We start from the raw sequence: 13,770 nt of genomic DNA on the forward strand, positions 1-13,770 counted from the left end.
TGCGAACAAGCAGGACGCTGGTTTTATTCAAAAATAAAATCATAACCATCCCGAGTACGTTAGATTAGAAGAGCCAATGCCTCGGCTCGAGCATAAAACAAAGGAATAACAGGTCCGACGCTCGGATCTATACCCATGTCGCTTCTCGGTACTCTGTACCTATCACGGACGTCTACGAGCGATGGCCTCGATCAGTGCGTCTGCGAGGCGGTCCCGACTCGCCAGGCCGGCCTCCTGCAGGGCCACCATTCCCTCGATGGCAGCCACAATGCGCTGCTCCAGCTCCAGGAACTGGCGGTCATTCTGGACCAGCTGCTGGATGGCGACAAGCAGCCCCCGGCGGATGGCAGCGCGGCGTCTACGTACACGGTTCCGTCTGGCGAGGGCCAGCACTAACGCTGGTCTGGAGAGTCGCGGCGCGCCTGGACTAGCCGCAGCCGCGCGGGCGGCGGTGGTAGCCTGACTGTCGGCTGTGTCCTCTGCCGAATCAGGAGACCTGCTTTTGGCACCGGCTGGTGGTCCTGGAGCTTCCGTAGCATCTTGCTCAGCTGGGGCCGTTTTTTCCTCGGGGTCGGACTTGTGAGACTGAGCGTCCTAAAAAAAAGAAACACACGCAGTTAATGAATTTCGTACCTTGTAAACTGCGTTATACAAAGGACAAATGCAATGTGCCGTTTAGGCGAATCACTGCGTCGCATGCGATGATCCGAACCAGTCCTTCCAAGCTTGAAACGATGCATAATTGCTATGACTTTTGGGTAACGGATACATTACCATAACGGAACTTACCATTTCTGAAGTGCAGGGACGAGGCGAATTGGCTGAAAACAAATCGAAGGTAATAAGTTAAACAGTCTGATAAAACAACGGCTTGTTAAGTGTAAAGCAATGCTTGCAATCATATATTCACAACACTTTCAACTGTGAGACTGAGACTCGACACTCGAAAGTCGAAAGTCTATGACGCATGACGGTTGACGTATGAGGGAGAACGAGTTTTGTAATAAAAATATATGGAATCATGGAGCTGAGGTGGTGACATACTTGTTTCTCAGATCAACGATGTACTTTTTAGCGGAAAATATTTACTGCCAGGGGTCTCACAAACGGCTTAAAACGGACCACGTCCCGGCGACCAGGCGGTGGCAAACGCCTCATCGCCATATCGCGCCGAGTCCCATCGGGTGCATGGCTGTCCGGCGGGATTCAATGATTTCGAGGTTAATCTATTATCTTATTTCAATGCATCCATTGAGCAAAATCTGCAGAAGTTTACAGATTGAGCCAGCATAATCGACTCATTTTCAACGGCGTGTTTATCACTCTTCTTAATTCGCGTCGAACGCCATTTAAAGAGCTGGTCTCACTCCCGTCTCGACATTACATATCGACATATGTGCCGAGCTTTAAATTTAGGGGGCAATTTTATGTCTACCTGAAGTTTTACTGACGTCATTTCAGTCAATCTAATCAATCCATGAAGATTGATCAAAGGGACTGTCTGGGTGACAGAGCTCTGCGAGTTGAAATGAGCCGATCCCTCCTTGTCTTTATGGTCGCAATTCTACCTGTACGGTACTTACGGTAATTCCAAAACGATAGGGAGCCGTCCTTGGCCTGATTGGAATCGCATTAATCGTCACCCCTCATTGATATGCACCCACCTTCAAAGGAGCTGCGCAAACCATTAATTAAATGGCCGGGCGTGTATTGTGCGTCGGGACCATTTGAATTCCGTCGGGCCGGGAAAACACTCCTATCTGGGATCGCCCCGACGCGCAGCGCCACACGCACACCGAAATTGGAATAAAACACCAATTAAAGAGTGGGAAAGTATGAAAAATATCCTGGACGGATCTGGAATTATCATGGCCGGTGGCGGTGGCGCCGGCCCGCCCGCTGGGCTCGCGGTGGGACGGCCGAGACCGGACACACCTTCCATTGATGGATGGCCGATTGGCGCGGCCGCTGGTAGCGACGTGACATGAGGGCGACGCTACCGAGATGTCACGGCCTCGGTTACAGAAGCCACCGCAAATGGGTGAGGCAACGGACGACCTTTTCTGCTGCGCGATTCACGGAAAGACGGCTCGCTACCGTTTAAAAAGAACCAGCAGGTAATTGTTTTGTTGTTTTGATTAATTTCTTGAAAGTAGCCAGTGCAACTTAGAAAAGTGTTCTGTGTAGGGAAGGTTCCCCTGTCGGGACTCTGCTTTGTGTGACGACTACTCCTTTCTGCCATGACTGTGACTGCCTCTAGTGATGACTAATTGGCTCAGATGCTGCCCATGTGACTGCTTCGGCTGATGCCTATAACTGCCTCGAGTGATGCTTTTGGTTGCCTAGGCACCTGCCTTTAACCCGCGCACCGACGGGGGGGGCGGATATCCGCCCCTCCTGAGGTTTTTCGCGAATAGCGGGAAAACCCCGGCGCGTAGCGCCGCGAAATTTGGTACGACTATTCCCTCATCAATTTTACACATGGTGTACAAGTTTGAACCTCCTACCTTTCAAGGTCAGGTCACCAGGTCACTTTGAATGACCCAACCTCAAGTCACTTTTTTGCAACTTTGTCACCGTGCCAGAGCTACAGTAGATGTTGGAGGCATTTGAAAGTCGCAGGATGTTATAAGGTCATTAGTAGCTACAATTTGTTTATCTCGGAATTTTGATATCGGTGACCTAAGGTCAGGTCAATTTCGCGACCTCCCCATTATAAGTCAATGGGGGAAAAATCAACTCCCTGTTTTTACCACTAAAACGGGTCGGAATGGCCCCATATACCATACATGACTTCATATACGATCAACCTTCACTACCTTGAGGTCTGTTTTGCTGTTGGGCAGCTGTGAGGTCATGTGACGTCATCAAAGGTCACCAAAGGTTTTTGGCCAATAACTCCGTACAGGAACAAGATACAGACGCGTGGATGGTCTCATTGTGTTCAGCTCGTCAAGACGCATCGAATGATATATACATGATGACCTCGAGGTCACGTGACCTGAGGTCAACTTTGACCTCGACCTTTCGAGGTCAACATATATATCATTCGATGCGGATTGACGAGAGGATGACGATGATGCCCTTAGTTTGTTCCTATCTTGACTAATTCGAAAGTTATTCGAGAAAAACTCTCTCCATATCTAGCGCCGCCATTTTGACTTTTTCGACCCCTGTGACGTCATCTTTGACCTGACCTGAAAATGACCTTAGTAAAAATTGTAGATCTTGACCGTGCGTATCCGATGCCGTTTACCGCTTGTCGCTATCTTGCTTCGTTCTCGAGATCTCAGGGGGGGGGGGCGGTCATCCGCCCCCCCCGTCGGTGCGAAGTTGGCGCAGACCCCCGTCGGTGCGCAGGTTAACCACCTCAGCTGCTGCCTATAACTAAGTGCCCGGAGCGTTGACTGTGACTGTCCCAGGCGCTGCCTATAACCCCTATAACCCCTCAAGCGGTGACTGTGACCAGGGTTGTATACCAATCAAGTCGATTGAATTGATTGATTTGTTTCAACGCGTATTTTGAGTTGATTGGATTGAGTCGATTGACTTTTCGAGATGACTGGTTGACTGACTCGTTTGACTTTAGCGACTGGTTGACTGATTTGATTCCCGAAAATTAGAGTGACTCGTATGATTGAGTCGATTGAATGGAAAGTTCAAATAAGTTTTAGTTGACGAAAAATAATGACACCAATTGATGACATCAAAGATCACAAAACTACACTGAAAACTGCTTGTCATCACAACTGCAATATGGGGTAGAAGGCCAAATAAAGAACAGGGCCTAAACATGAACAGCCAACTTTGACTTTCAACTGCAATAACTGCTCCAATCCAGGGCGGTGTTTCACGGGCTGCTGCTACCACGCTGCTATCAAATTGCGCGAGCTGACGTCACACTTGTGGTAGTGTTGGAGCAATGGGCCTGTTGATGTCTCCATGGAAACCCAATTTGACAAGTCGTAAAATCGGCGTGCTGCTATCACCGGTGAAACAGGGCCCTGGTGATAGAACCTGGCGATGCACCTACCTACCTTTCTGCACTCAGCAGGAAACGTTTTTTTTTTTAATACAGATGATAAAGTGCAAGGCCCTATATACTAATAAAGTGTGATTAATTAATAATTCACATCTCCACATCTCCTCAGAAAACAACCCACTGAACTCTATAAATATCTGAAACTCCTACAAAAATAACTGAAACAAAAGCGCCGTTTTCGTCTCGCTAATTACGTTTACGCACAATAGCTAATTTGCTGCATTGTTTAATTTGCAGCAGAATGTTTGTTGATCCTTTTCTCCTGAGAGCCTAAGCATAACATATTTAATATATTTCATTTTACTTAAAATATTTTACCGAATATTATAAATAGTGGTTTTATTTGAAATGAAATAATAATCAAAACGAAATTGGTGTTGTACAACCGATTTATTTTATGATGATCTACCATACTACATGATAATCAATGACGTCATCTTACCAAAAAATCAAAAGACATAGAATAGGTATTTATAAAAGCTTAGCATACTTATTGGCAAAACGCAGTCGCACCGTGCCGTTTTCGCGTTTTAATTTTCCTTCACTATTGCTATGATCTTGCAATTTATCAACTTGATTTCATAAATGTACCTACCAGATTTATCACAGGCTATATTAATAAGGAAAGGAAGGAATGATTGACCTACCTCACAGGTACCCTATCTACCTTCGTTGGTACTGTTGGTAGCCAGTGACACATCTAGGCTGAGGCAGGTAAGTAGGTACTTACCTACCTGCTTTCCTGCTGTCTTCATAAAGCATACCTAATGAAGTTGTCAAATTTGTAGCACATTTTCAACACTTTCATATGGTGTCAGTGTGGCATGAAACCTAGCTAGGTTCATTATGTTCAGGATTCATTTCAGAAGAGCTCCGCATAACTCACATAAGAGACAGACAGGGGCTTTACATGGGGTAGATGGCCTGATGACTTAGCTGGAATATGGCCAAAATTAAATTGACAACTTTAAGGTGAAAGGTGGTGATTTGGGTTAAGGGGTGAGTCAAATACCTACTGGGTTATTTTGCACCCATTAAATGAAACTTCTGCTCCAATTCTACCCATTGATCCTCAATATCATGATCCACCTGTCCATCACTAGGCATCCTTCCTTATTACATAGAAACTTTGAATGGCATGGTAATTTATAATTTTAAATGACAATATTTTTGTTTCTTCTGTAGGTAGTAGGGTGGTCCATTTGAAAAAGTTTCTAGGATCCGTCGGGCCGGGTCGGAATTCTTGTCGATACCATGACACAATGTTGAGTGCAAAATTTCATTCTGATCGGATAAATTTATCCCGTCCCGCAAAGCGGCCAAAGTTTTCCCTATGTTAACCCTCGCGGGCCCGGGGGGGGGGCGTTTTTCGCCCCCCCCCCCCCTGGCGAATATTTGCGATAACTCCCGAACGCTTAGGGATAGGAAGGCGAAACTTTCAGTACCTTTTCTCCCATCAATTTGACATCTTCTGAAGTAAAAAATTTGGACCTAACCCCCTTGATGACGTCACAAGGTCCATTTTTCTAGACCCCTGCACGGCAAACTTCGGCGTCACAGACGCAAACTTCAAATAGCTGCTAAAAATAGAGTTTTAGAGATAAAGACAAATTACGAGCACGGCTGTGTAGCGTTTGACCTAGAGAAAAATGGAAAAATAGTTTTGGTGACCTGAGGTCAGAGGTCAGGTCAACGACCCTGAAATGTGGTTTTAGTTTTTCGCAAATAACTTCGACAAAAATGGTCCTAGAGCTACGGCAGTGGTACCATCGCATTCGCCTTGTCAAGCCGCGTCGAATGATATATATTTTGTTCGGAAAAGGTCAAGTTTCATGTTGACCTCATGTGACCTCGAATGACCTCTGGTTGACCTTGACACATTGAAGGTCGTTTCTGATGGATTTGTACCCGCTGATCACGAATCTGGCATCTATTTTCCTCTAAGCCTTCATTTAGAGCTTCCGGATGGCAAAATTGTCTTATTTATTATTACTAACTTGAATCAGTGAAATAGCCTCTAGCAGGGATACTCTTCTGTGACCTTGACCTTTGAGCAGCCTTGTATCGTAAGATGAACCACAAATAGGGAACTGATAAGCCTCAAAACATTTCAAAACATCTTGGAAGTTAGCACGCAAGATGTGCGAAAAAGTGCCAACTTTGAGGTCAATTTTGAGCGTGACCTTGACCTTGACCTTTGATTTGGAGCACATTTTTAGAATCCTCAGATTCTCTTCTTTCGTTTGACACCCAATTTTGCCGGTTTGATGCAGCCTGCCGCCCTCTAGAAGGCTTACTTTGAGATCACTACACATGTGCCGGTTTTGGCCTTTGACCTTGACCTCTGACCTTGAAAATTGACCTGAGGTCAAAAATTTTAGGTGCATTAGAATCGTCTCGTAAGGACCTTTCGTTTGGTATCGCTTTTGTTTCCGTAGCTCCCTTATTTACGGAGTTAGACAGGGGGGGGGCGAAAAACGCCCCCCCGGGCTGCGGTGGTTGGGATTACCCCCCGGGCCCGGCCGGGTTAACAATAAGGGGATGGGCGATAATACGGATTTTCCACTCAGTTCACATTTTTTGCTCAATACGCACTGGCAGTCACTAAATAAGAACAGCAAAGGAGAGAAACACATCAGAGTGGAATAGGCATTAGTGAAAATAGCATATCGGTACAGATTAAAAGACGAGGTCCACCGTGCGACCCATCCTAAACCAATCTCCCGCCCGGATGCAACGCCCAGTGTAGTTAGGCTCCTCGACCTGAAAGAAGTGCTGTCACTGTTCCTTGCCGTGCGCGATGGCGCTAAAAATTTCCCGCTGATGAGGGCAACAGTGCAGCACCCGGCTCCTGCAAAGTCGTTTACCACCCGCATATGTGTTGGTCGCCGACGAGCAGTGGTCAAGTCGTCATTGTACGACGCCTCGGCCGGGTCCACCTTGAGGAAATCGTGACTGGCCCCGAGGGCGGTGCCGAGACCAACATATGCAAAGGACGCCAGCGAGCGCCGCTGCACTGCACTGCGTCGAGGGCGACGTCGACGCGGGAGCACCTTTCCCGGTTACCTTCCGATATCCGTGTGGTAAGCGGCGAGGGCCTTTGGGGAGGGCGATGTCAGTTCCCCATGCTGAGGTCGATCAATGGGCAGACAGACAGTCACGATGCTACCTACCTTGTGACGATTAAAGTGGTGAACCGGACCATCGTCCTCTTCTCGTGTTCGGTGAGCGCGAGCTGGCAGAACAGAATGATCTTGAGTTTGTTCATCACCTTTGCCATCCAACGACCACGTTGTAAGGCAACCGGTTCCGGATGCTGCAGCCTCAAAATCACCGTCCATCACGACGATGGTGAACTGCACCACATCGCGGCAGTCATCCCGGGGCCGCTGCTTCATCAGCAACGCGCATCAGGTGACAATCATCTTGTCGGCGAAATCGATTAAGTAATTGAGCGGTTTGAACGACACTCGTTCCGTGAGCTGCCACCACTTTACAAATCGCTTGAACGACGGGATCTCGGGAGCCCGGGGCCGGAAGACGGATGGTGAGTGCCATGTGAAAGAGGCGCCCTGCACTTGCTCGTTCGTAAGAGACTGTTTCATCCAGCAAGGATTTGCTTTTTCTGGCTGCCAAAACAAGCCACATTTCGGTGATTGAGCTTGTGCCTCTTGCAGCTGCAGCGGCGATCCCAAACGCAGGCAAAGCCACAATTAGCGTAATGCATATCGCACCTCCTGGCATATATGGCTTGCTACTGGCACTGGAGAACAGGAACTGCAACACGAATTGTGGATTATCGTTCCTGTCTGTGGCTGATAGGAAGACTAGATCTATCATTGAGAAGGCTAGAGAGGGCTGGTGCGATGAGCAGGCAAGCTCACTGGTAGATAGCCGCTGGCACGACTGCCAATGTTGAAAGACGAATATTCGCCCTATACTAAAGACTGGTACGTATAATGGAAACTTTGACCGCTTTGCGGGACGGGAAAAAATCATCCGATCTTAATGAAATTTTGCAGAGAAGCTTGTGCTATAGTATCGACAAGAATTTCGACCCGGCCCGATGAATCTGACGAACTTTATTTTTTACCATGTAGATGTGGACCACCCTAGTAGGTAGGTAGGTAGGTAGGTAGGTAGGTAGGTACACCAGACTGCTATGGACACTTTTCCTAGATGGTGGGGCAAAAAACCTAATGTATGTCTTGGTTTGAGTCGTTTGATTGAGTTGATTGATTCCTTTCATTGTCGCGTTTGAGTCGATTGAATCAATTCCCGAAAACTGCTCTGACTTGATTGATTTGATTGGTTTCCCAAATTTGTCGTGATTGACTTGATTGCTATTGATTGAGTCGTATACAACCCTGACTGTGACTGCCTGGGCTCCTGCCGATAACTGCCTCGAGCGGTGACGGCTGGCAGCGGCCTCCCGCGGAGGGTCTTTCCGAGGCTCCATCTCTGAATCCAATCCTCCGTAATGACGGCGATTATTCAGTCATAAACTATACGCCGAGAGAGCGCCGGACGGCGGGCGTTTGTTTTTTGGCGCTACCATTTCGGTGCCAACTGTCGGCAGCGCGATCACTCGGGTCGGGGCCCCGTTTTTGTCGGTGCACTGTGCCGAGATAGAATATGTGATTACGACCTCAATGACAAAACAAAACACACATTTGTCATGAGATATTGCCGTAACCAGAATCGTCCCCAGGAGAAATTGCGCGTCGAGATCACGGGCTTCATGATAAAACTACAGTTAAGGAAATTAATAAACCCTTGGAGATAACAACTAAGCTGTCATGAGAAGTAACTTTCTTTCGTGATAGAAAATAGATACAATTAATGTCAGATTATTTTCACAATAAAACTGATGCGAGAATATGGAATTACGACATTGGTTGTTTCTGATGACGGATGAGGCACCAGTACCTATCCTTGTGCCGTTCATGTATGCAATGCGTCACACTGAATGGCCTTTCAAGCAGAGGCATTGGTCCACACCAGCACAAACAACGCTCCACACAAGCCCGACAATGATGTCGGATTGATGAGGCCTTCTGATCAACCGAATGGACTGATGGATCGCGCGGCATCTGAAAGATCCGATTCCCATCCCCCCGCCCCATCAACCCACCCCCGCCCCGTCCTCATAAGCTGAATACTCTACCGGTTTGACCCCTCCCTCCCCTCCCCTCACGTATCGAGACGGCTAATCTGTGGCCAGACGGTGCATTAGGGTTCTGAGGAGCCGCTGCGATACCGCCGCATTGGTACTGGCGCCGCTGCTGTTTGTCCAGTCCTGGGCCGGTATGGGGTTATTGGATCCATACTTCAGGAAGGTCCACCGAGATCGAGCTGGCCCATTTGCATCAGTGCGCGGAAGTGCGTCGATTGATATGCGAGCGTGATTTAACCCTCGCCCTGGCAGGGCATTTTTCATAACACGGCCTGGCAGGGTGGGGGGTCGATGCGACCCCCTCGCGATTGGCTCCTATGGCACCTAGAAACACCAAATTAGGTAGGTAGGTGGTCCCCCTGGAGTTCTCGCCCCTGTGCAAATTTAGTTGCTCTAAGTCAATATTTAGGGGGGTTTTAGGGGGGTATAAATGTAAAAATTTCGCTAAAAACAGGTCAAAAGTTGTTCGCTTTTAACTTCTGATCTAATTAAGATAGAGCAAAACAAAAAGCACCAGTGAATTCAGCACGCCAAGGCGCGTCGAATGATGTACTTTTTAGCTTGCTTAAGTGTACTTAAAGTTTTTCTTAATTTGTAAGTAAACTTTAATTAATTAATTAAGTTCAACTTAACCAAATTGCATCATATCGCATATCATTCGATTCGGCTGATCATAAGGAACACAATGACACCATTTTTAAGCTCTAGCGTCATTATGTGCCAAGTTATTGGCAAAAACGTAATTTGACCTCAATTGACCTCATTTGACCTGACCCATGGATAGGTACACCAAACAAAGAAGCGCCAAGTGACCTGCTGTAAAGTACTGTGGTTTCAAAGCACAAAAGTGATAGAACGAGGTGGATATCTCCAGTATTTTCCGAATTTAGTATTTTCTCATAGGCTTAACATTACGGCGTAATGACCTCTAACTGACCTCAGGTCAGTGACCTCAAAAAAACCCGAATCATATGTTATACAACCCGGCGAACTTAGCACATCCTGAAAGTTTGAAGGAAATCAGTCCAAAACTGTGAGTTGGACAGGTGCAAAAAGAAAATTGAAATTTGACCATGACCTTGTACCGGTTTTTCTGAGCTGGTGACCTGACCCAAGGTCACCCGGACCTGAAATTTTCAGGTAATATGTAAAAAGGTTGCCCCATAGGCTGTGCCAAATTTGACGGCGCTGTGCGCTGCCGTTTTTACGCTATCTTCGAAAAACCTTATGGGGGGTCGCATCGACCCCCCCCCCCCCTGCCAGGGCGAGGGTTAAGTATTTGAATGGGCTCTCACATGCGATTTCCTGATTGCGAGAAGTCTGCCTCAGCCTTCAGGATCTGTTGCGGATGAATGGCACCGTGCTCAGTGGGCGCAGTTCTCAATATCGAGGGAAAGTCGGCGGCGGATATTGAGCGTGTCTGTCACATATCAAGTGCGCGGGACCGCGGGCAGAAGCCGGTGGCAGCCGCTGCTAGTCAGTCCGTTCACAGCGGCCCCAGTTTCGTCCGCTGTGAGCAGGGACACCTATTAGCTCCAGTGCGGGGTGGGACTGGGAGGCTTCCCGCCGCCGGCGGTAGGGCCGTTTCTCCGGCTACGACTCCGGATCAGGCGACCGGCACCGGCCGTGAAAAGGTGCTCACCATCAGACGAAATTATCACCGTGGCCACAATTATAGGCCCATTACCATTCTAATATCACTTAATGGCAGGGTGTGGACAGGATTGGGTCGGATGTACGTATGCCGGGAGAGCGCTGTTTGAACTGGAGGTAATCACTAATGTGGCGCCCCAGTGGGTTCTGCCACTGAGCTCGACCAATTCAACCGGCATGATGGCGCAATCTTCGGCCCCAATACAGCATTGCTCGATAGTTATGTTATGAGTTATTGTAAATTCGACAGTTATCTGGTGTGCCAATTTATTCACAACTCTTTAGGTGAGTTGATGGCTACTTTGATTTGCGATCGACGGTCAGGCGCAACCGCTTTCACCAAATTGTATACGAAACCGGAAACTGCATGCAGTGCTCGAACTCTAACGCGAAATTCACGCTTTCTTCAACAAGCAACCTTTATAAATCATTAGCGCTTTTGATTTTGTCAGTCGTCGTGTGCTGTACCGTCCAACTGGCACCCAGTTTGAACCATCCACTACAGCCGAACAGAGCTCCAGTCGTGCAGACGGATCGGCAGTGCAGCGCAGACGGCGCGCGGGCCGCAATGAGTTATTCTCGGATTTCATATCAATAAAACATGGCCGCGAACGCCGTCCGGTCACGCCATTCAGAGGAAGCGGCACGGCGTCGGCGCCGGACGCGGACGGTTCGTCGAACGACTTGGCGGTGCCCACCGCGCCGGTCGGGTCACTGGCTCCGGCCCCTCCCACTGTCGGTCACTGGCTGCGGGCTGCGACCCCTCCCTCTGCCGGTCACTGCTGTCTGGTGGGAGTAGGCAACGGGAAATAGTACACGGAGTTACTGATAGTTTCCGGAGTCACTGAAGGGTGGTAAATACAGTAGATAGGTACTTGCTCAAAGGCGGTTAAGCTTCGCTGATAAGTCATTGAGCGTCACTGATAACTATTTTTCTTATTTTTAGTCAGTCAACGACGTACATTTCTACATGCCTTGGTACTAGTTATTTGTCTGATGCTATGCAGCTCAGGCGAACGTGCGCCACCTCACGTACGTACATACCTACTGTGTTATCACTTATCGGCCCAGTCCATATTGCGCACGTCCGCTGCTCCCCGCGGCGATGTGAGCAGGAGGGCGGCATTAATTTCCCAGTAATTGAGAGCGGCGCGGGCCGATGCCATCGTGATGCTTCATTACGCCGATAATTAGCCGTCGTTCGGCTCATTCCGCTGTGATAGAGCCGATCGCCGATGTTCAGTGGATTGTCTGGAGTTGGCTGTGAGGGGATCAGGCAGTCACCGGGCGGCTCGAGCTCCCAGCCGACCTCCCGGCCCTCCAAGACGCCGAGCAGACCCTCCCCCCCCCCCCCCCCGAGTCCACGCACCGGGGAGGCCGGCCGATGGGCCAGCGTTTAGCGTGGACGACACATCACAACTCGTTCTGCAGTAGTTTAGCGTGATACATTGGCCGATAAATCTGCTCAAGAGGATATGCAAAGGAGACCATACCACTGCAGCGTGCTGCTGCAATGAAGCCAGCAGGCCTAAACGGTTATGCCACCATGAAAAACGATGGTGCTGCGCGCCGTCCTGGCTCGGTCGGCTCTCGGAGTCCAACTCAGGCACTCGTGAAAGGAACTCGGAGTGCCCCAGGCAGAAGCGGGCGCGTCTCTGGGGAGTGCCCGAACAGCAGCGATTATCAGATCAATTGGCGGATCAGCCGTCCAGAGGGCGGCGCACAGACGATAAACAGAATAATTAAACGGCTATTTGGCTCAGCCCACCAGCCTCTGCATGGTATTTGGAGCGGCGGGGCGGGTGGCTTCCTTTACTTCATAAGGGAGCGTTTGTTTATTGTAATCTGTTACACGGGCGTCACTTTCCGAAATTAATTGGTAGGGCTCAAATGGTTAATTTTAGGGTACCAAAGCCATTCGTACCATGCAACGTCACATGGTTAACGATAAAATTCTGAAATTAGGTATTCGTAGGGCTCGGGCCCTACCAAGCCTATACAAAACGACACCCATGATCTGTTAAGTTTATTTGGATCACGTCCACTTCATTTGCAGTTTTTTGGTTTCTTCAATAATGCCTAATATTTTGTTTTGCTGTGATATTTTCACAGCATGTGTAAACAGAAGCGTCGTAACTGCAGTTTGTAAGTGTAACTTGTAAAGGGCGCGATAAAAATGACAGTGCTCAGCGTTAGCGTCATGGACTTTTGCAAAGAGCCTAAGGGGATGTCAAAACACCCTCCGGCCTCCATGTCAAAGCGCCAAGGCGCAAGCTGTGTACATAGTGTCTAGAGCAAGGTCTAGAGTGTGCAGGTCGGCGCGGGGGCAGAGCAAGATTCCTTTACTACGGGGCAGAGTCCCCATTGGGGATTGGATCGCCTTCAATTGTTACCGTTTCCTTTCGAATTTCGATCGCCAAACGCTCGTGCTGTGTGTCCCACGTCTGACGGCGGTGGCACACGCATACATGCACCGTTCAAACTTCACGGAAGCCCAGAGCAATTAGTCGCCGCTCTGGTTCCGAGCGCCCTCCTGGTAGTGGTCATCCTTCGCACGCCGAAATGGTCCTTGGCATCGGTATCCTAATCATCTGCGATCTCCTGGTCCATGGCGACCCTTCCTCTCCGGCCCGCAGGGCGCTGACGCTCCTTTGGCGGCCACGCTTACGCCTAAACCTTTTTAGATACCTACATAGCCGCCGGCCGCACTTATAGTTGAACTCCAATGCAGGTGTGTTACCGTCTACCGATGATTTTCTTATCGTCTTTTAGTCATCGATGCTAAGAATTGTGAAGGGAACTGAAACTGTAGAATGAAGAAAATGAAGAATTTCTTTCAAATATGGTAGCTTTGGGAATATGGCAGTTCTAGTTGGCAGACTGTCAACAAAGCGCAGGA

The 13,770-nt window shown here is 48.7% G+C and overlaps 1 protein-coding gene across 1 annotated transcript in view; it reads right to left on the reverse strand.

Moving 5' to 3' along the window:
• Nucleotides 1-13,770, reverse strand: part of LOC122383148 — a 20,769-nt gene continuing 6,999 nt past the window's right edge. Inside the window, exons 2-3 of the mRNA XM_043369307.1 lie at nucleotides 790-821; nucleotides 1-594 (exon numbers count right to left, since the gene is read on the reverse strand). Of these exons, the coding sequence (XP_043225242.1) occupies nucleotides 163-594; nucleotides 790-792 (435 nt within the window). The 5' untranslated portion in view covers nucleotides 793-821 and the 3' untranslated portion in view covers nucleotides 1-162. The remainder of the gene's footprint in view (nucleotides 595-789; nucleotides 822-13,770) is intronic.

This window comes from Amphibalanus amphitrite, unplaced genomic scaffold (genome assembly GCF_019059575.1).
Source record: "Amphibalanus amphitrite isolate SeventyFive unplaced genomic scaffold, NRLGWU_Aamphi_draft 000156F_arrow, whole genome shotgun sequence".
Lineage (NCBI taxonomy): Eukaryota > Metazoa > Arthropoda > Thecostraca > Balanomorpha > Balanidae > Amphibalanus > Amphibalanus amphitrite.